Source organism: Polistes canadensis, unplaced genomic scaffold, assembly GCF_001313835.1.
Source record: "Polistes canadensis isolate GaletaPanama2010 unplaced genomic scaffold, ASM131383v1 scaffold_307, whole genome shotgun sequence".
In the NCBI taxonomy this organism is placed as follows: Eukaryota; Metazoa; Arthropoda; class Insecta; order Hymenoptera; family Vespidae; genus Polistes; species Polistes canadensis.
The window spans coordinates 135,303-159,232 of NW_014569854.1; the positions used below are offsets into that span (position 1 = coordinate 135,303).

General features: G+C 36.9%; 2 protein-coding genes across 2 annotated transcripts; both read right to left on the reverse strand.

Annotated features, from left to right (window-relative positions):
- Nucleotides 1-6,553: 6,553 nt before the first annotated feature.
- LOC106791423 lies at nt 6,554-7,919 on the reverse strand. Its single transcript, XM_014757043.1, has 4 exons — nt 7,490-7,919; nt 7,356-7,430; nt 7,111-7,277; nt 6,554-6,733 (listed from the first exon to the last, which is right to left on the reverse strand). Exons 1-4 carry the CDS (start codon nt 7,655-7,657, stop codon nt 6,556-6,558), a joined length of 588 nt encoding a protein of 195 aa, XP_014612529.1. The 5' UTR covers nt 7,658-7,919; the 3' UTR covers nt 6,554-6,555.
- A 3,112-nt stretch (nt 7,920-11,031) lies between these two features.
- Nucleotides 11,032-23,086, reverse strand: LOC106791426 (rhombotin-1-like). Its single transcript, XM_014757046.1, has 4 exons — nt 22,953-23,086; nt 21,220-21,483; nt 14,385-14,619; nt 11,032-13,861 (listed from the first exon to the last, which is right to left on the reverse strand). The coding sequence occupies exons 1-4, from the start codon at nt 23,039-23,041 to the stop codon at nt 13,703-13,705; spliced, it is 747 nt and encodes a 248-aa protein (XP_014612532.1). The 5' UTR covers nt 23,042-23,086; the 3' UTR covers nt 11,032-13,702.
- Between the last annotated feature and the right edge of the window lie 844 nt (nt 23,087-23,930).

The following is a 23,930-nucleotide window of genomic DNA, read 5'->3' on the forward strand; positions in this document are numbered from 1 at the left end:
AATTTAGGAAGAACGAGCATGAGCTTACGCTAAAGAGTTATGCTAAAAGAGTGATGGCGACATTGGGTGAACGAACGAACGGATGAACAAACGGTCCACGTTCGCTAACGACCCGTTACGGGCACTGCCAGCACCGGGCCCCGTTAAATTTAACGTTTATCGCCAATAGCTACCATAAAATTTAATTAATCTAAAAGTGATTATGAGCAAAAGCATGGCTGTACCCAGGCAGAACGCTGATTCTATCAGCGCGACGATCGGACCATAAGCCTCTTTGGATGCCCGGCTATAACCCTTCGAGTTCATTTTACTTCACTCCGCGGACCTGACATAGCAACCAACCAACCAGCCAACCAGCTAGCCAGCTAGCCAGTGGCAGTAACACTTTCATCGGTCCACCATCATCACCCTCGAGGCCTATTTTATTATACTTCAGACAATCTAACTCTTTCATGCAAATTTAAATTCTTTTCTTTCAGTTATTTTACTATTTGCGATAGACAATAAGACAATGTTCTTAAAAATGTGATTTCTATTATTTAAATTAATCGATAAGAACTTTTACTATCGGTAAGAATTTCTGAAAATTATTCCTTATCAAATGTTTCAATTTAATAGATTAACACATTTTGAATAATAATAAATAATATATTCGTAAAAGGTCTCTTATTGATCCGACCAATAGATAGGAAATTATTTTAAATAGTAGTTTTTATTAACTTATCCTAAATATTAGCCATTCCAATATCAGAAGCCGGAAAAGTTTCTTTAAGTTAACCGATTATTATAGGTATCGAAATCATGAAAGTTTGGTAAATCACGAGGGACGAAAGGTATACTCAGTGCTTAGTTTGCTTCCCTCATATTAATTCGGCAACTATCTATCTATCTCTCTCTCTCTCGCTCGTTCTCTTTCTCTTACTCTCTTAAGCCATAGGCTCATTGGGTAGCAGCAAAGTGGCGTGGCGCCGTGTTACGTCTCTATCGCTTAGTCCCAAGGGTGGCGTCAAGGCATTCCCTTTAACGACGACCAATCGAGTCGTAAGATAGGCGATCATCTTACCGATTACACCAAGGACAACGAGCGATTACGCTTTCGCGACTCGATTTTCGGTTAACTTGTCTGATATCTCAATGTATCATCATGAATACAAAATTCTTATCGATTATATAAACATCAATATATGTGCAAAATTTTTATTTTCAAATATAACCTTAACTGTAATCGGATCACATAAAATATAGGACTAAGTGAGAACAAAGTTTCATTTTATTTCCCATTGAGACATAAATTTAACGTACGATTTTTTTAACAGGTTTGAACGGACAGCAGAAAAAGAAAAAAATCAAGAAAGAAAGTAAGTAAGGTGAGTTAAAGAAAATCGGTGGCACACGTATCGAGCGTTAAAAATTAACGGGGCAGTAACAAGAAAGTATCCGTAAATAGGGTGAGTAAAGAGAAAACTGCGCACGCAGGTAATTTTCCACGTATGTACCGGTCAGCTATGGTCAGTTGGCAGGACTTTTAAGACGCGTTATGGGTCTCTTCTTACGAGCTAAGGTCGTAATCAAATACTTCAAACTCCGGTGCAGCTGTGGAACGGGGTGAAAAGGAAAGAGAAGAAAAGAAAAAAGAAGAACGAAAGGTGGGTGGGTGGGTGGGGATTAGAAAAATAAAAGGAGTAACTTACTCAACGGAACCGTGAAAAATCGCGCCCTTTTTTTTCGAGGGTTCCCTAGGGACGATCGTAAAAGTCTCACCCCCCTTCCTCTTCCCACTCTTTCCCCACCCCCACACGCCATTCTATACCCCTCTCTCTTAAATAGTCGACTGGAAAATCTTTTCGCAGTTCTCGTATATTTCTATAACGACGAAATACTCAAATCCAACCGAAATACTTAACAGAGTTACCTGTATAAATTTAAGAACGTTAAGAAGGTAAGGAAAGAGAAAGAGAATAAATGATATCCCGATTTTCTTGCAAGGATTTCCTTTAGTTGCTATTAATCGAATCGCGAAAAAGAACGCGAAAAAGAACGCGAAAGAAATGTCCCGTTCGAACACATTGCTGCTAATCTCGATGAAAAGAAAGGAAAAAAAAGGGGAAGAAGAAGAAGAAGAAAAGGAAGAGAGGTTAGGTGAGGTGAGGTGAGGATCTGTTAGGAAAAAGTTGGAGCGATCGTTAAGATCGTAATACGGCAGTAATGCCGGTACTTAGCGGAGTATAAATAAGCGTTAAATCCGTGCTTAGGAGCTTTAATCTGTATTTTTCTCGAGATGCTTGCTGGAATACATTATCAGTAAGTATAACTGAGAAAAGAAAGACTTTATCGCGGTCGGTGATAATGTTCAAAAGGAAAGGTCCTAATATACTTGAAAAAAGCTTTCCTTTCTAAAAGGGGTTGTGGTATTGTGTCACCGTTTCCTTACCATACCTTATCCTAAAATTCTCGGAATTATTGGTAAAATCTAGTATAACGTATCGATGATTACGTAGAGGTTTGTTAACTAACCGCATGGGTAAAACACAAATTGGAAATCGTCCGATTGGATTCGATCTTTCGTAAGGTTTATTCTTCCCCTCTTCTTGAGAACGCGGGTGCTCGTACAAATGAATGTTACGACTTTTATTAGCCATCGACTGCTCGTTTCGTGGTAGTTTGTTCTTATCCATTTAGGTTTCCTACCCTCATCCTAAACTCTGAGAAGAAGAAGAAGAAGCAGAAAAAGTAATTGGGTGTTACAAGAGACGATTGGATTTACTAAGGACATTGACTAGAGTATAGTTTTCGTGTAATAACTTTTCTTCCTGAATGGGGATGTTTTACTTTTCCTCGATTTTAACTTTGGTATTCTAGGTTGTGTAGTTAACGGGTAGAAAGAGAAATAGGAAGAGGAGGAGACAGGTTGGTCGCTAACGACCGTCACCGAAGCCAAGGATTGTTAACTGCTTCTAGGTTTGTGAATCTCCCAATGGATGTTACGACACTGCCGTTTCCATGTGGGTAGTGAAAGCTTCCAGGAGGATGGGTGAGAGGGTGGAAAAGACCAACGTCGAGGGAAAATTGCTAAGCAATTCGGAACAATGTCTTGTTAGACGGTTTACTTTGAGATAATCGTTGAGAAGATTCAACCAATCGTTAGATTTTCTCACGCGTTAATAAATTGTTTCTTTTATTAAGTAATTACGCGTATATATACTGATATTTACAAATATTTTTATTCATTGAGAGATTATATTTGTCATATGTTAAAACGCATAAATCCTTCCCCAAAAAATTAATCGCTTATTGAAATTATTTTTATACAATAATGGGAATCACGATCGAATGAGAAATGCACATGAGGGTTTCTCTCATTTAACATTTCCAGTCAATTCTTCGATTCCATTAATGCGTATCGTTGCCCACGTTAGCTTGCATTCCCCATGGTAATATTCTCAGTTCACTTTTCTCTTTCCCTTTTCTTATCCCATTTCTACTAGCCCTGTGTGTGACTTGAAAGTTCTTCACAGGGTTAAGGTAGAAGAAAAGGTTCAAGGAGTAAGAAGAGTATGAGAGTAAAGTGGTAGTAGTATCCATAGGAATAGTTACAAGCAAACTAAATGAACACCCTGCCGACTATTATATGAGAGTAGTTGCTGTTGCTACTTCGTGGAAGCAACTAACTCGACCCTAATGCCCTGCTTATGCCCGATTATTGTCCTCTCCTCGAGTTCAGAGCCAGGACCATTACGAATCCCGATGCTAACAACAACCACAAAGTATCTTCGTTAACGTTCAAAATAATCTACCGGGTGTATTTAATCCAAACAAAAATAATCATAAATTGTCATAATTAATATTGGAATAATATCGTAATCATATGTCTTGCGAAGGGATTTTTGGATGTGCAATTGAAAGATATCAAATAATAAAAGCACAAAGGTGTAATATCTTAAAAACGTTACGAACAACTCTGACGCAATCCTAAGTGCAGATAAGAAATAAATCGTAAGTAATATCTCTTAGAAACTTTTTCTTATACTTACGTATAAGTTTCTTCGGACAATGTAAAGGAAATCAAACGATGGTCATTTGTGGTAAGCCTTTTCACGAGAATCGAAGATGTATTATCGTTCTATCGTTGAGAATCCTTTGTTGAACGTTATCAGCAATTTCTTTGCTTGGATCAAAGAAATATCGTATCTTCTTTAATCCGAGACAATTGTTACGACAATAATTATTATTTTATTTATCCAATTTATTTATTATTTACTCCTCTCAAGATGTCGCTTATATTTTTTTTTCGAATAATCTATTTTTAACGAGCCCAAATCCGAAATTATTTGGAATATATTCGTATTATTTATAAGTATAGAGAATACATTTGAAACAAAACGTGCGGGATTGCAAATCAATTTTTAAATAATCGAAGAGAGATTCTGGTATGAGAAAATCAGTTGTGTGAATTCATTTTAAAAGACACGTTAAACGTTTATGACGCACAAAACGGTAATGGCCAGAGTTAACAATAAATCTGGGAAGGACTTTTATCGGAAAGTTGATAAAAGCCGAAAGGGTATCATCGAAGTTTGGGCTATTATAAAAGAGGGGAGAAGAGGGTTGAAAGAGAAAGAGGAACGTTTGAAAATGACCATTAATAGAACGCAAAGTCCGACGGTCATGCGCCACTCAGTTGTAGTGACAGTTGCCAGAAAGAAACAAGTATTTCCCATCAGTGCATTCGGAATGCAAGAACCGATACCCACATCTACGAATCTAGGATGAACTTATTACTGATCTGCCTTACGTTTTTTTTTTCCTTTCGATCTTAAGCATTATATTTTTAATACTTCTCATCCTGCATAGAAGAAAAATATTTCTTAGAAATATTAATATATGACGTATTGAATAAATGTTTTATTATATTTATCATTTAACACATAGCGACTTGGAATGGAATGGTTCAATCAAAATCAATATCACTTCTCAAAGCTTTAAATAAGAGAAAAAGGGATTTTTGATTAGGTTTGAAAAATATAAAAATTGAATTATTTCAGATTGAAAGAGTAATAAAGTTAGTTATAAACGAAGAAAATAATCATTTCAAAAAGATTAATCAAGCGTCTCTATTCTTGCTATTCGTATAAAATTCCAACACTTAGAAAATTCTGTTAAAACTTTGTTAAGTATCAAGGTATTAAAGTATGTTTAAAGAAATCGAAACCTTCTTTAATAACAACAAATAAGAAAAAAGGAAAATTTGATTAAGTTTATAAATATAATAATTGGATTATTTAAGACTGGGAAAAGAGTGTAACAAGACGTAATTTAAAGTTTATAAAATGAAGATAAGATTGAAGTATTTCAAAATGGTTAACCAAGTATTTATTCTTAATACTCGTATAAAATTCTAATAAAATCGAATCAAGAGTTTTAAAAAGTGTTTGAATTTTGTAGATATAATAATTTGATGTAACGACGTTGTCCATAAACTTAAAGCTCCCTTTAGACCCTATTATTTTCTATATAATCTATACTATAGTATTCGAGCGAAGCCCTTTACCGCATGTTATACGCACGCGCGCATACACGAGATTATAACACGCGCGAAATACCCATCGGTGACATCGAAAAGAGGGAGGGAGGGAGGGGGGGGTAGAAGAGGGATAGAAGGTAGATTTTTCCGCGCCTCGATATGATTAATACCCTCGCGATACGAAGGGGGTGGTGTTGGTGGTGGTGGTGGTGGGGTTTAAAGAGGAAAAGCTCCGAACGATAAAGAGCGGAAGGGGTGAAAAAGAGAGAGAGAGAGATGGGTCGTAACATGGGAAAGAGAAAGTCTGCTACTCAAAAACGGGAGATTACATGAATCTGTGTATGTGTGTATTATGTAATAGTAGGAAAGTGTGCGTCATGCGAAAAAGAGAAGAGAAGAAAAGAAAAGAGGAGACGAACACAGATGGGAAGAGGTGAGGGTTTTTTTGTGGTGAGGGGTTTGGGGGGGGGCTTGAGTAAGAAAGAGTAGGTGGCGAGGAAGGGAACAGTTATGGCATTGGGGTGTTAGTGTTAGTAATGGTACTGGTGGTAGTGATGGTGGTGGTGATGGTGGTGGTGGTGGTGGTCGCTCGTCGTACACCAAATCCCCGTCAACCGCATTCAATTACGATGTTATCGCGAATACAGATGACGGTTATTTCCTTCGGTACACCCTATACATAACGACGACCGCTCACAACTCCTGCGTGAGCAAAGTTAAGGCCGTATAATGGCGTGCCGGCCGGCCGTGTGATTGTTTTAGGATGTGAAACACCGACGATGTTTCGGGATAAACCGGATCCGATTTCGACGAACCAGTCTATCCTATTCTATTCTATCCTATCCTATCCGTTCGTTTGTTCGATTCTTGTGGATTGAAATTTTACCCCTCCCCCTCCACCACCAACCCCCTTCCTCCAAAATAAAAAAATGATTGAAATCGACATTTTTGTTCTTATTGTTGTTTTTTTTTTCTTTCTTTATTATATTCTCATTTTATTTGTTTTTTTTTTTTTTGTATTCTTTTCTGATCGATTACTTGGCATTGGTTTGAATGACGTCACCCGTTACAGCGATATAACAAAATGCACCTTCCTCAGTAGTTGGTTGCTCCATGATAAAGGAATCTGCTTCTTGGCTAAATGGTGATGTCAGTGGATACTTTTTTGCTGCTCGCCTATAATGTTTGCATTCTCGATTATTTTCTATACTTTTATTTGTTTATCATCGAGGAGTATTCATTTTTTCGTACCTTGCTGCTTCCGGTAAAGAATCGAGATAATTCATTGGCGGATAATCTTGGAATGGTCCGGCTATTCGCAAATCTCGCACGTATCTTGACAAATTTCGAAAGAAATTAATGATTATAAAGAATTATCTAATAGAAAAAATATTCTTTTGTTAACCTAGGATATAGGAAAAGGTTTAAAAAATAAATCAATGATTCTAGAATATTATTCCTAATCGTGAAAAATATTTAAAATAAAATTTGTTCATACGAAATATATTCAAACTTAATTTATTTGAAAATGTCCAAATATATTTCTATCGCAAAATTCATGAAAATAAATAATAATTGATAAAAATTACCCGTAAAGGGCGTAAGCGTAATCATTTCTAAGTCCCTTCATTTTGCTACATTTGTTACAACTCAATCGACATAGCGTTTGAATCCATGCAGTGACTATGGTTCTCGCATTGGGAGATGGTATAGATGCTGCGTATGGTCTGATTTGATAAAGCAAGAACCAAAATTCCTAAATAATGATGAAAATTGTTATTTTTAAGTAGTAATTGTCGATAAATTGTCAGACTTCGATGAAACAAAAGCTTACATTATCCATTTGTTCGTCCATCTCAAAGGTATCCTGTTCGCAAAACGAATTCTCGTCGTGAAAACTACACGGTATCTATATTAATAATAATATTATTATTATAAATAAATAAATGATATATTAAAATGACGAACTTCTTCGTAATCGTCAGGCAAAGATGCCACATATTCGCTCCAAGTTGTATCCAATTCCCATTCAGCGGGTGGAGCTTTGATTATTGTCTCGTTGGACAAATCTTTGAGCGAACCGATTGGTGGATCCTCGGCAAATACACCATTCAACTCGTCGTTCAACATATTCATAGTTAAAGATGACAAATATCTTCAGAAAAAAATATGTATAACCAATAAAGAAAAAAAAAATTCATCAACAATTTGTTACCTGTTACGTTTATCGCGCAAAATTTCAACGTGATATTCGGCAGCAAATAATTTGTCAACCCAAGGAATGATTCTACTTTTATCTTCTACATGCGACATGGCTGGTGCCAAATTTCTAATAGCCGCACTATTTATAAACGATACATTTTATTACAAACAAACACACAATTGTATCCAAAATTACGAAATATTTTTAATCTATGATACATCATATTAATAAGAATTATTTAATAATCAAATGAATATTCTAACATTATATAAGAAAATATTAAATATCATAATTATATATACCCGTAATATTGAAATTCCGTGGTGAGGGTATCGAATTTGGATTTAACATTTGATTTATTTTTCATCGAATCATTCGGATTATTTTCATTCCTTGTTATGATCGACGACGACGACATGTTTCCCGAAATAAATGAGAAATTTTTAAGGTTAACAACAACAACAAAAAGATACAATTACGCGACGATTCAATAAATTCGAGTTATTTTATTGAATCTAACTTCAGATATGATAAAAGATCAAATATTTCGAGTAACATATGTATTAAGTATGTTAGATAAGTAATTAAATTCAGTGCAAGCTCGTGGACGGTATTTTGCCAGAGAAAGATAAAGGGGAAAGGGAGGGGAAGGGAAGGGAAGGGAAGGGGAAAGGCAGTTCGTTCTTCTCGATACTTTCGCACGATAAAACATGAAATATGAAGGTTTGCCAAGGTTCCGTTCGGTTGAAGCACAAGAGAGGATGTGCAGATCATAACGCAACCCAGCCGGTGGTACGAACACCCCACACACGTCTACCGCCTGAGTTACTCCGCTTGGCTATTTCAAAGAAATTCTTTATTTCTTTCTTTGTAAACTCTATACATCTCTATCAAAGACTCCATTTCGTATAGAACTATGTTACTTTATTCTTATTTCCACGGTTTTTTTTATTATTATACTCACGCCTCGTAGAATTTTTTCTGTATTCCCACAAGGAAAAGGGAAACTGTTGATCGTTTTTCAACCGAGAGACAATAATTTTGAAAAGATAATTCCCAACCTAAATTTTCTTCTCTTATTCGTAAGAATCATTTTAAACATCGATCAAAAATATATTAACTATTAATCAAGAGTCATTTGGTACAATTGTTTATCAGCTTCAATGTGTCAATTGATATGAAAAAAGAAGAAAAGAATGGTTAAAGTAGGGAAAAATTAATTGGAATTTTTCTGGAGAAAAAGAAGATAGGCTGAACCGAACAACAGAAGCAGAAGTAGAAGTAGCAGCAACAGCAGGAGGAGGAATGGAAAGCCGGGGGCGAGCTTTTTGCCGAACACATAATGCATAGCAAAGCATGACACCCTTATCTCGGGATCTTTAATTCCGTGAGCTGCCGCGAGGGGGTTGGACCAACGTCATTTGTCGGTTGCATCGTGTTGGGCCACAGGCGGTCAGGAATACTTGGATAACGTGCCATGGTATCCTCGTATAGGGGCTGGAAATTGCCTTGGCTGATTTCATTTCGGGACCAGATTATTTTAAGGGAGACCTCGTCGTACTCTCTTTCACCCACACCCTTATTCTATCTCTCTACCGTTCTGCGTGATTAATGCGATACGCTACGAGTTAGGGTGAAACGTCTTCTCAAGGTCGAGCAAGGAAAATCCGATTAATTTGCAAGCTTGCTTAAAGACGGACATAGAGTGAGTGAGTGAGAGAAAGTTTGTGTGTTTAAACTAATCGAACCTATTTTTCATATTCATAACTTTTAAATATTATTATTAAATTTTATTTTCTATATGACCCTATTTTTTATTCGTCAACTTATAATTATTTTAAGATTAATTAGAAAGTATAGTTTATACTTACGATATATTTATTATTATTAATCCTTTTTAGCACTAATTAATTTAGCGTTAATATTTAATTGATATCAAATATAACCCCGACGCTAATCGTGAAAGGATTATAATACTTATAATCTTCATCGAGAATAATTGTTGACTAGAAATGATACCGTGATATTAAAATGTTGAAAATAGGAAAATTGTTAAAAAGATTATACAAAATATATTCATAATACCCACCTTTCTCGTAGCAAATCATTATCACCAAATACGAAGAGGGGATATATATTAAAAGCCATTAAGCTCTTCATAACCAACATACACGCACTCATCAACCCACTCACGCACTAACCCACGTACGTACAAATATATCTATGTAAATGCCTGAAGAATCTATCGTTCGCGTAAAATCTCATCAAAATTCCGCCTCCCTGGTTTAAGGCTTAATTTCCGGCCTTGGAATCGAACGAACGAACGAATGAACGAATAAACGAACGAATATATGTACGAAAGAGAAACGAGAACAGAAGGTGGGATCGCTACGATATCGTATAGAAACCGATCGATAGAAAGATACCGAATTAATACTGAGACTCACCAAAAGATACGAGTAAACACGTACATATATATATATATATATATTTTACACATACATACACGTTTACTCGACTACGAAATTTGATAAGTCATATCTTTCTGCACGAAACTCACACACAAAACACGTGCACGCGCGTAAAATGTTAATTGGCAAAACTGTTGTCTGCCCACTAACTTTTAAATATAAAAAAATAACCGAAAAAAAAAAATTGAAAGAAAGAGAGAGAATGTGTGTGAATGCAGAGGGTAAGGTTATAGAAACCACGTATTTAGTTTGAAGAAAGTTTCAACTGTGTCGCCATTATAAAGTCTTCACCGAGCATAATAACGTTTGACTTGGTGGGTCTGGAAGGCATTAGGGAAATCGTATTTGCTTTCTCTCTCTCTCTTTCTCAATCTACTCCCCTTTTCTTTCTTACATTCTCTCTCTCTCTTTCTGTTTGTTGGTCCTATTACTCGTTCCAAAAGTCGTAACTCAGCGACGACCAATACGGCCCGTGGAAAAGGAAGGTAAACCGTACTCTCGAAACGCACGCGGTCTTTTCCCGTTCGTTTCGCGATTTCGATAGTATCGTTCGATTGCGAGGAGGGGCTCTGTGGCCTCTCGTATTCTTCGAAAGACCATAAATAGAGCCCAAATGGAATAGTAGGGAAGGGAGGACTTGTAGGAAGGGGAATAGGTAGTTTATATAAACGTATATATATATGTGTGTACGTGTGTACGTGTATATGTTAGAGAGAGGGCTGTTGGGCGGAACGAAATTCGTTTTGGTGGTTATAGTTCTTTCTCTTTCTCTTTTTCTCTATGTTGGTTGTAGCTCTAATGTTCTGGAAGTGAAATAAAAATGCTCCACGAATGTATCAGATTGTATTTATAAGAATGTTATATTTCCTCGGTAGTAATGGGAGAGCAGCCCCTACAGAGCCGATCGTAAATATATCGGTAATGCGCTAGTAAACGATATTATATACAGATGAATAACAAAACGGGCTTTTTGCGCGCTTGCTGGTGAGAGATTTTTTTTGACGAGTGTACGAACAGAGAATACGGGATCAAAAGGAATATATCAGGGTGGTATCGGATATCGGGGAAGGATTTTGTAAGAAGAAAAAATATACTTTGAATGGGGATTAATCCGTAAGGTTTTTCTGATTTTTCTTTTTGCTTTTTAAGTCAACACTTTTTTTTTTGTTTAAGGTTAGACTTGGTAAAGTTATTTCTTTTTTTTTGTTTTTCGTTCGTGTTCTTTCGTTATCTTTTTCATTGTTGTCTTGTTCTTGTTGTCTTTTTATTTGTTCGCATATCCTAAATCTACTGTTACGAAGAAACGGGATAAAAAGAAGTGCGCGCGTAATATTTTGTCATTTATTTCGCGCGGTGCCATATTTTGTTTATTAGGAGAAAAACAATTCTTTTTCTCTCCTATCATTTTGTTTCTTTTTTTTTTTTTTTAATCTTTCTTTTTTTGTACTTCATCGATATACGCGCTGGGACTTATTTTCATTCCTTTTTCTTCTCGTTCTTCTTTACTTTTGTTTTTTGTTTTCCTATACGTCAGTTGTTTTACACTCCAACAAATGACGATCGACGATTTGCGAGTTGCTCGATCGTCCACAACGAAAGATTATTACGATTCGTTACTTTTTAAAAGAAACAAAGAAATAATTATTGTAGGATTCGCGTGACAAAAATTGGGCCTTCCGATCAACTTTCTCACGATTGCCTGTTTTTTTCTTTTTATTTGGCATGAAGGTACTCGATCCCACAATATTGTTATTCACTTTTTAATCATATATTAATAATTTATTTACAAAAACGAGCGCATCGGTCCTCCTCGATCGTCACATCCGAAAATTCGGATCTTTAATTGTAAATCCCATAAATCCTTTGGTGTGGATGCAACTTATTTTTCTTATAATCTGTCATCTTTTATCTTTGGTTTATTATTTGAAAAATTTAAAGCTTCGACCTCCCCCCCTACCCTTCCCTATCCCCCGCCCTCACCAGCCAACACTATTACCCCAAAATTCAGGGGGTCGCAAGGAAACACTGAAAAACTTCGATAATCTTAACACTCGGAATTTTGTTTTATAACGAATTTTCTTATTTTTTTTTTTTACATCTGTTTCATAATTTTTTTTTCGGTAATCTTACATCGTTAATCTTTGGTATCGGCTGTATGGAACTCGAGTTAAAAGTCCCCTTTTGTTTATTTATTTTTCTTTTAAAAGGCATTAATAGTAATGAATACTTTTCCTGCGTTCTTCTTCGTTAAAGTGGGGGGGGAAAAAAAAAAGAAAAAAAGGAAATGAAACAAACGGGAAAAAGAAGAAAAATAATAATAATAATAACGTGAGAAAATCCTCGTACGAAAAAATGGCAAGATTCTTAAATTCATTCAACGTTAATATGACGAAGAAGAAGAAGAAGAAGAAAAAGAAGAAGAAGAAGGGGATGAAAAAAGAACAAAACATTTATTTGACCATTTTCCTATACTCAGCCATCATCTTCTTCTTCTTCTTCCTTTCTATTTTTTCTTTTATTTTTGTTCTTCTTCTTCTTCTTCTTTTATGTCGTAACGCTATGTCACCGCGTTCTCTTTCTCGTTCGAAAAAATCACCTAATTGGAAGGATAAAAATAAAAGAACGAGAGTGGATTACGTTAACCGGTTTAACGAAGGTGATAATAATCATAGAAAGATCTTAATCGTTAGACGTATACTCGTATAACCTCAGGCGTCCACTCATGAAGTCGATATATTAATAAGGATATTTACAACTCGACTCCGCCATTTTCTTTCACACTATTTCTTTCTTTCTTTCGTTCTTCCTTTCTTTCTTCATTTATTTATTTATTTAATTATTTCTTTTCGCACTATTATCACTTATCCTCTTACCTTACTCTTCTTTTTTTTTGTTTTGTTTTTTTTCTCTCTCTCTCTTTAGTTAATCTTTACTTATCGTTAGAAACATATCTTACACAAACTGTCCGTTTATGGTGTACCCCACGAGGGGGAAGCACACCGGTCAAAATTTACAATGGATTTCCCAATGATCACCTGTTTTTCTTCTTTTTTTTGCTCCCCACCCCCCGCCGTCTATTTCTTTGCGTTTGTTTGTTTGTTTGTTTGTTCGTTCGTCACAATTGTTTCATCATTCTCGCAACACACTCTCGCACACCCGTCTCTTTTTCTTTCTCGATTTTTTTCTTTTTTTCCCTATCTTTTTTTATCATTTTACGCCGTAGGTGAGAAAACGTTCCTCATTTACACTCGTTAAATTTTCGAGAAAAGAAAACAAAAATCAATGCGATGATTATGCGAGACTCGGATTATTCAATTTTCGCCCGGTTTTCAGTTCGCGCGCGGACGTTCAAGTTTCTTTTTTCTCTTTCTTTCTTTCTTTCTTTGTTTTTTTTTTCTTCTTCTTCTAACTCCGAAGCTTAAAATCGCGCAACAACACTCGACACGATTCGGTTGATTAATAACCGCTGAGACATCTTAACTTCTTCAGAGGTGGTAAAGCCTCGTCTCAGCTCGTCGGTGCCTGCATCGTCATCGGCAATGGTTTCACCGAACCCAAACCAGGCCCAGATAGTCCATTGTTGTTCATATCACCTGGTGCACGAGGACCACCCACGCCTATGGCTGTACCATTTATTGTTGGTCCTCCTCCACCTGACATCTGACCCTGAAATCAAAAAATTAATCGTTCCTTTAACATCATTTCATTATAATTTCATTTATTTTTAAACGAATTTATTTGTTAATACTTTATGGTACATAACAGAAACCTGTTCCACCATTTTTTTGGCCAAACATATATTTTTCTTATAATTATTTTCATAAATTTCATTGAAATTACTTTAAAAGTACAACAATTTAACACGTTCGTGGACGTTAATGACTATATCATTCAAATTTTAAATTTTTATTTTGAATTTTATCTAATAGTTTTTGTAATTATACCTGTAAAGGTAAATGACTAAATGATTCTTTAATATATGATCATCTGACTGCCCTTATAAAATATGTTGAAATTATAAATGTGTGAAATTTTCTATATAACAATTATAATTTTCAAAATAAAAACGACTGTCACTTTATTATTTTCCTCCCTGAAACTTTTACTATCTATGAACGCGTTGAAACAATATGGAAGCAAAGTTCGAATATAAATTTTCAATTAAGAAAAAAAAAAAGAAAAAACTTACGTTCGTCGCGTGATTATGGGGTCCCACCATCTGTCCGATACCCTGATGACCTTGAAGAGGATTGTGACCAGAATGAACGTTTTGTCCAGGTGGGGTTGCCGTTGGCGGAAGTTGCCTTTTAATATATGCGAGTGATGCTGGCGACTGAGGTGCCATATTGGCGAACCTCGCTTCGTAATCGTACTCGCAAAGAATTTTATTTTCGCACAAATAAAACCGATCTCCTACGCAAAACCTGCAATCAAAAAACAAAACAAACCTTTGTTCCTAACTCTCGTTATAACAAAATTATAATTCATAATATTATCCAAAACTAATTTCCGATCGTTCGTACAATCGTATAACAACAATCTTATCGATTGATTACAAATTTATCAAAAAGTAATCTCTAAAAAAGTGATCCCATACAATAAAAAAAACAAAAAAAAATGGAAAAGGGAATCACAACGACTAAATATGCTAACAAGGAAACACCTGTTGATACTTTAGCTTCAGTTAAGGTAATAGAACGGTGTACGCGAAGGAAGCTGGAAATGTAAGGAAGAAAAAAAAGAAAAGAGTGACAAAGAAAGAAAGAAAGAAAGATAGAGAAAGAATCTATAGGAAGATGGACGAATGAGTTGGAATTTATGGAAAGTACCGAACGCAATTGTCGAGAAAACGTAATTGACCGGTCACAGACAGAGAGAGAGAGAGAGAGAGAATAGTTACACATATATAGAAATGCCGGTAATATTTTTATCCTCTTCTATTTCCCCTGTTTCTTTTTTTTTTTTCTTCTTTTCTCTTTTTGATTTTTTTTTTTAATTCAAAAATGGTCGAACGTCAAAACGCGAAGGGTTTGATGGACGCTTGGAAATTTGTACCGATTGACAGTCGCAGAATTATCTCGCGATGCATCTGTCTCTCCCGTATTTCCATCTTCGTTCGTATATTTTTTGTTGTTTGGGATACGAAAAGAGAAAGAAAGAGAGAAAGAGAAAGAGAGATCGATAGTGAAAATGATGGGGGGGCGGAGACGGGGGCGGGAAAGGGGTAGGTAGGAAGAGAAGTAGTAGTAATAGTAGAAAGAGGAGAATGAAGGTAGGAAAGGGGTTAGGGGTTGGGGGTGGGGTTAGGGGTGGAGTTGGGAGTTGGGGTTGGGGTTGGGGTTGGAGTAAAAAGGACGACGTCGGTCGATAACGAGCGCATCGCGACGTGCCGGACAAATAATTATTATCGGCCTTCTCTGTCCGCGAGCGGTGTCGTATCCGCTTTGATCCCGACAGGAAATACGAGAGCGAAATAGAAGAGCAAGCCGAGTCTGGCTCGTGGTAGATACTCTCGTAATCGCACGGCAAATAGAATTAGCGCGCATCCTGCACGCGGCCGTACTGTTCTAGCGTAGCTTATACACCCACCAGCTTTCCCTCCTTTCCAAGCCTTCCAACATCCAACACCACCACCCCCTATTCTCTTCTCACACTATCGCCTTTTCTCTCTCTGTTCCTCTCTCTCTCTCTCTCTCTTTTACTCCCTCGCACATTATACGGCTGACACGTCTCTGTGCTAAATGACGCCGCGGTTGTTAGTGTTAGTGGTAGTAGTCGTTGCAATTCGAACTTCGGTTTTTCTGTTTTTTTTTTTTAAAAAAAGAAAGAAACGGGTAAAATGTCTGAAAGGTTCTTTTTTTATCAACGATAAAATCGTGTTATATTTTTTTTGGGGGCAATGAAATATAATTTAGAAAAATTTAGTTTTGTCACGTTGGTTATTCCACGGTAGCTGACATACGTTTGTTCGGTCAATCAGGAATGTATAAGTAATTTCTAACATATTGTTTTATATTTAAACGTTAAAATTATGAGGTCTCAGTTAAAACGTGTAAAACTTGCATGGCACAGTAAATGTTATTTGATTCATTTCCAATAAGAATACGCAAAGTATTACGATGATTGATTATAAAAGATTTGTCATCATCAGTCAACTAACAGAATATTACTATTGACATTTAATTCTAATTATCACTAGGCATATAATATTTGTGTGACTTTAATTTATTCATCCTTATTAAAAGTAGAAAACGTAAAAATAAATTTGGATGTTACGACCGAAATGATAGAAATGGGAATAATATAAAAGGATATTTCGGGTCCGAGAGTTGGCTATCAATTAGGACTCGGAGAAAACAGTTGGGTGTTTTGAAAAGCTTTTTGGTTCAGTCTCTCTCGTCTGGACTAGAGATAGAGAGATTATCATAACTGCCCAGTCATTGGTATTATCGCCCAGCAGTACGAGCACACTCATTGCGTTGGATTTTCCATTATTATGCTCACTCGCGAATAATGCCACGCGGCGCGAAAGCCGATCCTTTAATTCTCGCGGAAACATTTGCCACCCCACGTTCACGATGATACCAAATGCGACTCAACCTATTACTCTCTCTCTCTCTCTCTTTATCTATCTCTTTCTCTTCCAACTAACGCGATTTTCATTCGAACGAGCGAACTAATTAGCTAACCGTTTTAGCTTTAAAACCATTTTTCTAATTCGCCTACCAGTCGGTTTATATAATCGAATTCATAATTTTCAAGAGATTGCCCGATCAAATAATAAGGGCTTCGTTGTATTGTTCAAAAATAAATCTTATCAAATTGGCAGAGGAAGAAGAATAAACCCATTGTTCTACAATGGATTGACGAGACTCGTGATAAAGAAAACAGACAAAACATGAGAATCATGGGTGAGAACATTGTGGTACACTTTGATCGGGTGAAACATAAACAACACGTGCCAGGTTCGCGATTTGTTGCTAGGGTTTAACACGGAGGGTTCTTATTCGTGCCTGGTTCGGGTTGGAGCTGATTCGTGTCCAAACCAGACACTAGGTAAAGGCCTGGAGAGGAGGGTGTCTTTTGAAGATTTTCTACTGGTTAACACAATTTCTAATGTTCAGCCGAACCGTGAAAAATGGTACAACGAGTTACGCGAACTTTTGCTGTTGATTGTGGCACAACCTATCGGAACTTAAATCGTAGGGCAAGAGGTTAAAGATGTCGATGATGTTGAAGAAGAGCACGATCTCGAATGGGAAAAGGTAAACCTTTTTCACATTTACAAAACTGCAAATGTAAGAGAAGCTAGGAGTATAGTACGTGTACAGGAACAGCAAGTGCAAGAAGTTTGAAATATTAATCGTTTGCTAGCATGAGCGAGAGTTGGTTCCTAAAGGATGTAAGAGTACAGAACTGAGAAGGAAGGAGTATGAGAGAGAGAGAGAGAGAGAGAGAGAGAGAGATGTTAAAATCACAAGAGAAAAAAAGACAGCGAAGGAGAGAAAGAGAGAGAGAGAGAGAGAGGAGTAGTGAGTGGTTTGTTTGGAGATGGAGGAGGAGGAGAGAGGAACGGCGTCTCGCCCTCGAGTTTGCATGGAAAATTTCAATCTGGGTATACTCGGATAACTTGGTTGAATCTTTAATGAGGGTCACCGGGCTTTGCGAAACATCCCGGCACACCGAGGATACTATTGCACGAAACGGAAAATAGAGACGCGTTGTGCTATCTAGAATGGGAAAACAAAAATGAGAGAGAAAAAGGATAAAAAGAAAGAAAGAAAAGAAAGGAAAGGAAAGGAAAGAAGAGATAGAGATAGAAAGAAAGAGAGTGTATTGCAGTTTGAATAAATAAATGTGATAGTCGGTGCCAATGTGTGACCCCATTAGGACCGCTTTACTGCCGACCCCAGTGGTGCCAGCATGCCCATAGCCCCTCCAAGAGTAATACCTATGGTGCTTGGACGAATGCGAAATACTGAAAATGTAGCAACGTTTCCTTCCCTCCCAATGTTTCTGCTGAATCCTTCGAAAGAATGTCTCAACGATTTTCTCGCTAAACTTAGCACTTTGAAAATATATATATACATATATATATATATATATATATATATATATATATATATATATCTGTCCGTTCCGTGGATGCAAATAAAACTGTAAAAGATTTGTCTGGGATTTCTCCTCCTCTTACGAGTGAAGGTAAAAAATAAAATAATCGAAATAAGAAGACAAAGAGGGAGGGAAAAAAAATGGGAGAAGAATACTAAATCGATATAAATTTTGTCATACGCATCGATCATCCGTAGAGTTAGCAGGTGCGATGGAATACAAGAATGCGAATGGTTGAGTTCTGTTAAACGACTGTCTCTGTCTCTATCTGTCTGTGTGTGTACGCGTGTGTATGTGTGAGAAAGAGAGACAACGACGATGAGAGAGAGAGAGAGGGAGATGTAGCTAATTGGATCGGTAAATCATCCCTCTGTCTAGGAGGGTGGCAACATAGTCCATGCCACCGGCAACCCTTTATTCCGTGTTATTACAGTCTAAAGTTACCCCGCACCGTAATTGTTGCTGTTTAATTGCAAGCTCTAAGTCGTCCTGTTACGCGACACACTGCCGACGTTGTTTCCACTGCTACTGGTACTACACTGCCGCCTCTTTCATGCGCATATAATTGCCTTCTTCGAGTTTGCCTCGCTAAAGCAGAGAAAACCTATCCTCTATTCCTCTCTCTCTTTCTCTCTTTCTCTATTTTTCTTTCTACCTTTGCGCTACAAAAATAATTGGATGTCTTTCGCGAGAACGAAAATGTTTATTGCCTTCGTTCGAGAGTCTCTAACTCTTCTCAAGAAGGATATGACGAAAATATATATATCAAGAGTATTTCGTTTTTTCTTTTTTTTTTTTTTTTTATTTGTTTCTTTTTTTAGGTAAGAATAAACCTAAACGTTAGAGATGTGAGTTGAATCTAATGAGAGAGAAGCCTAAAAATAGAAATAATGGTCGGACACGATACTAAGAGAATTGGAAGAAAAAGAGATTAGTACATTTATAGGGGCTTAAAATTACAGGGATGGGGAGGAGGAAAAAAGGTACTACGGTTAGAAATAAATTTTGGTTTACCTGGTAAAGCTAATTGAATGTAATCCGATAAGATTAGAACGAGAATGGAGTATACAAGTTTAAGTGAGAAAACAATAATGCTTAAGCAATAATTCACAGAATAATACAAGCAAAAATAATCATAAATGAACAGATATGAGAAGGCTACATGGTGTATATATGATCACATACATGCTGCGTATATGTGCATAGCTTGACATTTATGAACATACATGAACATATATGAAATTATATTTTCAAAATAAATGTTTAATATAATATATATATATATATATATATAATTATACAAAATAATATATTATATTCATATATGTTCATGAATAGCCAATTTTTGGACACTACCATATATATGGACGACTAATACAGGATGTGTATTCATCAAGGATGATAAAAATTAATTGTTTAGCATTTAAGCGGAATGTTTAAGAAGAAAAATGAGGTTGATGTAAGTGATTATTAGATTAGAATTGTTTCCGACATTTCGTGACATCGAATTGTCGAAGACAGTTAAGTTATCGTTGGTCGTGTCGTATCATCAAGAAATAATAGGCCTGGGAGCCGACAGAGAAAGAAAAAGCACTGTGCCGACTAGGGTATTGTCAAAGATAGACAATGGCCAACGATAAAAACGTAAAATTGATGCTCTTTTGTTCACATTGTTTGAGAAGCTGTAGAACGTTTGTCGCACGCCTGGCCGAGCCATTACTATTGGCTTGAAAACTACAACCCTTTCTCTTCCTCATCCTCTACCCTCATCCTCTTTCGTTACTGTTTCTCTTTCTCTACGCGTTTCACCACTAGACCTCATCCCTCCTCCGAAAAAAGTACCCCCGACAGCACATTCCCTCTGACCAACGACTGCAACCCTTTGCCCTTCTTCGCCAACTTTACTCTATCTCTTTTTCTCAATTCCAACGAGCCGTCAATAAGCCAGCTTTCTCTCTCTCTCTCTCTCTCTCTCTCTTTCTCTCACGCAATGTTACCCTCTATATTTCTATGCTTGCTTTGTAGTTTCACGCTATTTTACATTCGTCTCTGTATTCTTTTCTATTCGTGATTCTTTTCTTACATTATAGAAAGAAAAAATAGTACAAGTTATTATTTCTATCTATCATCGAACAAACGTCAACGTGAACAAATCTTCAAGAACACCGATACACGTAAGTATACGCGTCTACGTTTAATTAATTTTTATATTAAATTTATTCTACGCGAAATAGAAACAAACAATTAAAATCATTTTCCTCGGCAACATTCGTTGTTTTGTTTTGTTTCCCCTGCTCTCCCCACCCCCAATTAGTGCTAGCTCGGTAAAAAAGAAAATAGGCCAAAATATGAGATAAAAAAAGTAACCCGTCGAGAGGTTTTAAAGTCTCTAATCAAAAAATTCCTATTGCAACATTGTTAAGAAAACAAAATAATAACAATAATAATAATAATAATACGAAAGCGCGAATATCTTTTTGCCCTCGTTGCTTTTTGGAAAAGTGGATATGAAAGAGTTAAGAGATAAAAATGTAGAAAAAGAGAAGGAGCAAATAAAATGAGAAGTGAAATACGAATAGTGGAAGGTAGTAGGATATAGATGAGGATGAAAGGGAGAAAAGAGAAGGAGGAAGAGGGTCAGAGCAAAGGGTGATTTCCCAGCTGGCCTGTAAAGGAATCCCCCGAGTCGACTCTGTCTCGTTCCAACTCATTCCCAGTCTACTCTGGCTGACTCCTAGAGGAGTCCAGGACCTTATATACTTCAGCTATTGTAATTATCTTTGAAACTTGCATCGCGCATTCGTAATTTCTAATTTTACGATAAGGATAGTGATATAAAGTGTATACCATTTATTTTATTCTTTTAATATTATTATTATTATCTATTTATTATTATTATTATTAATACTTACCGATGCGTACACTGTTGACAAGCGAAACAATCAAGATGATAGACGTTTGTTCTGGCTCGCATGACCATTTCGAAGGCCGGTATAGATTTGTTGCAGGCCGCACAATATCCGGTGTTCCCGAAGAGCCTAAGGTAGTCCCTCTTGCAGAGGATAAGGTTGGCCTTTGTATAAAGTGTGGAACCGACCTCGCCTAACCTACAGTCGCAGCATCCGCACTTGAGACAATCCTCGTGCCAGTAAAGGTCCAGAGCTTTCAGAAGATACCTGTAAAACCGACCGTAGTTTCTCTTATTACCGACAGTGTTCACTTTAAAGACATTCCCATACAAATAAACTAGCCTTTTCTTACATATTTCTTTTATTAATAATCCTACGGACATTATCTATTTCAAAAATTTCATTTCGATGTCTAAAGTCTAAGTTCTTAAACCATTCCATTCTTTATTATTTAATTTGTTTTTCTTTTTTAATTATATATTTACGAAATAGATCAAATAACTCTCGATAAAATGTATTTATTGTAAAAGTGCATGCAAAAATCGTGTACAAAAATATATTATATCCATATCTAGCTAGCTCGTCATTAGAGTTGGTGTCAACAAATATTACGTCAAATCGTGACGTTGACATATATGAGTGGTAAAGATTCAAAAGTTATTATTGATGACTATTATTTGAAACGGGTCAGAGGTACTTTACTTGACAAACCGATTGATCTATCTATCGTAAAAAATTCAAAAGACGTACGATTCGGAATGAATTAAAGCTATTCATTAATTCTATGCAATTAAATTGCTAAATAAAGAGAGCGAGAGAGCAAGAGGAAAAAGGAAAGAGAGGAGAAAAAAAAAAAACGAATCGTTAGTAGTCGGTATATGTGTTGATTTTTAAAAGGGTCGGTATACTAATGAAGCGAAATACGCGTTTCTGTTAAACGAATAAAACGAACTGCCGCGAGATAGAAACAACTGAGATGATCGTTTATTGATCTCCGTTTGGCATCGCAACAGAAAAAATAAGTTTGAAAATAATACACGCGAATAGAAATTCATATTCATTTCTATCTTTGCTGGTAGGCAGATTGGTATTCGTGAGCTTTTTTTACGTTGCACGAACAATTTCACTCGTTTATTGCTACTCGTTATCCACGTGTGCACAACAATTATTCCGATATACACGTAGATATTATTTTTTTTTCTTTCCCCTTTTTTTTTTCCTTTATCTTCCTTCCAACCGACTTGTATTTTTATTATTTTATTATTATTATTCTTTTTTAGTTTTGTTTTTTTCTTTTATTAATCTGCTCATCGGGAGCGAGAAATGTTATACATAAAATTCCCAGCACGTATATATCCGACAGTTTAGAACAATTCGAAAATGTTCCCGTCGGTCAGTTAAATCGAAACAAACGCGGTGGCGGCTCTGATTGGAGGCTTTCAGAACGGATACTGGATAACCGATCGAAATAAAAAAGTCGAGCGCTAGGAGCGATGTGTGCCTCGAATGCTTCTCGTTAAAAACGCTAATAGCCACGATCGAAAGTGGAGAGCACGAAATAATGGATACGGCTGCTGCTGCTGCTGCAACTGATGGGGTTCGAGGGGGGTTGGGTTGGGGTGCTGGAAAGAGGATGAGAAGGTGGATGAGGAAGAGGAGGAGGAGGAGGAGGAGGAGGAGGAGGGAACGATCGAAAAATCGTGTTTTCAAGTCGAAACTCCATTTGCCTGACCCACCTTTCCGTGATGGTTTTCCCACAACCGGCACATTCCTGCTGCGTCGAACCGTTTTTATTCGTTTCCGACTTACTCACGTCCATAGTCATCCTGATCCCAGCTATAACGCCTCCTGCAACATTAACGAGAGAGGAGGATCCGTAAAACATCAAATCTTTCATCATTTTGACGAAAAGCAAACGAAAATCTATATATGTTATTTTTAAAATCCTTACACAAAAAAATATCATACTTCTTCCAAAGTTTTCAACCCAAAACAAAAATGTGAAGAAGATATCGATAACATATATATATATAAACCCAGATAGGTAACCCCATAGATCACCGAAAAATTTTGTTAAAATAATGTACCAACGGCGGGGCAGTTTTGAAATGCAACAACGCGTCTGAACGAACAGATTTCTGTTGAAAACGTAAACGCACGTCGTTTCTCTATACCGAAGCAATTCGAACGGTGAGGGGAGAGACGGAGGGTAGGTAGATGGCACGAGAGGGTGGCTTGGCGGGTGGTGGACTGTGTTGAGAGGTGCGCGCGCGGCAAACCTCGGGAGGAGGAGTGGGTTGGGTTGGGTTGGGTTGGGGGTTGCTTCTTGCGCGCGCGACACCAGAGGAAGGATTCCCGAGAGTGGGATGGGGAAAGGGTACACGGCGAGGCGCGGGGCTTAATTAATTAGCCGGATACTTTGAGTAACAATCCATTATTACATACAAACATCCTCGGCCCCGGGGCCAAGCTGCAGCTTTATGCTGCTAATTGGCCTTCTCAAAGCTGGGAGACCCGGGCACGAGTTATAAACGCTACTCTTCTCTCTCTCTCACTCTCTCTCTCTCTATTTCTCTCTCTCTATCTTTCTCTCTTATTCTCTGTCTTCCTCGTTCAGGTTACCGTCGTATATAAGTATGTATACCACCTTCGTTCTATGTATCATTCTCTCTTTCTTTATTGCATGTACACACACATACATGGAATACATCCAC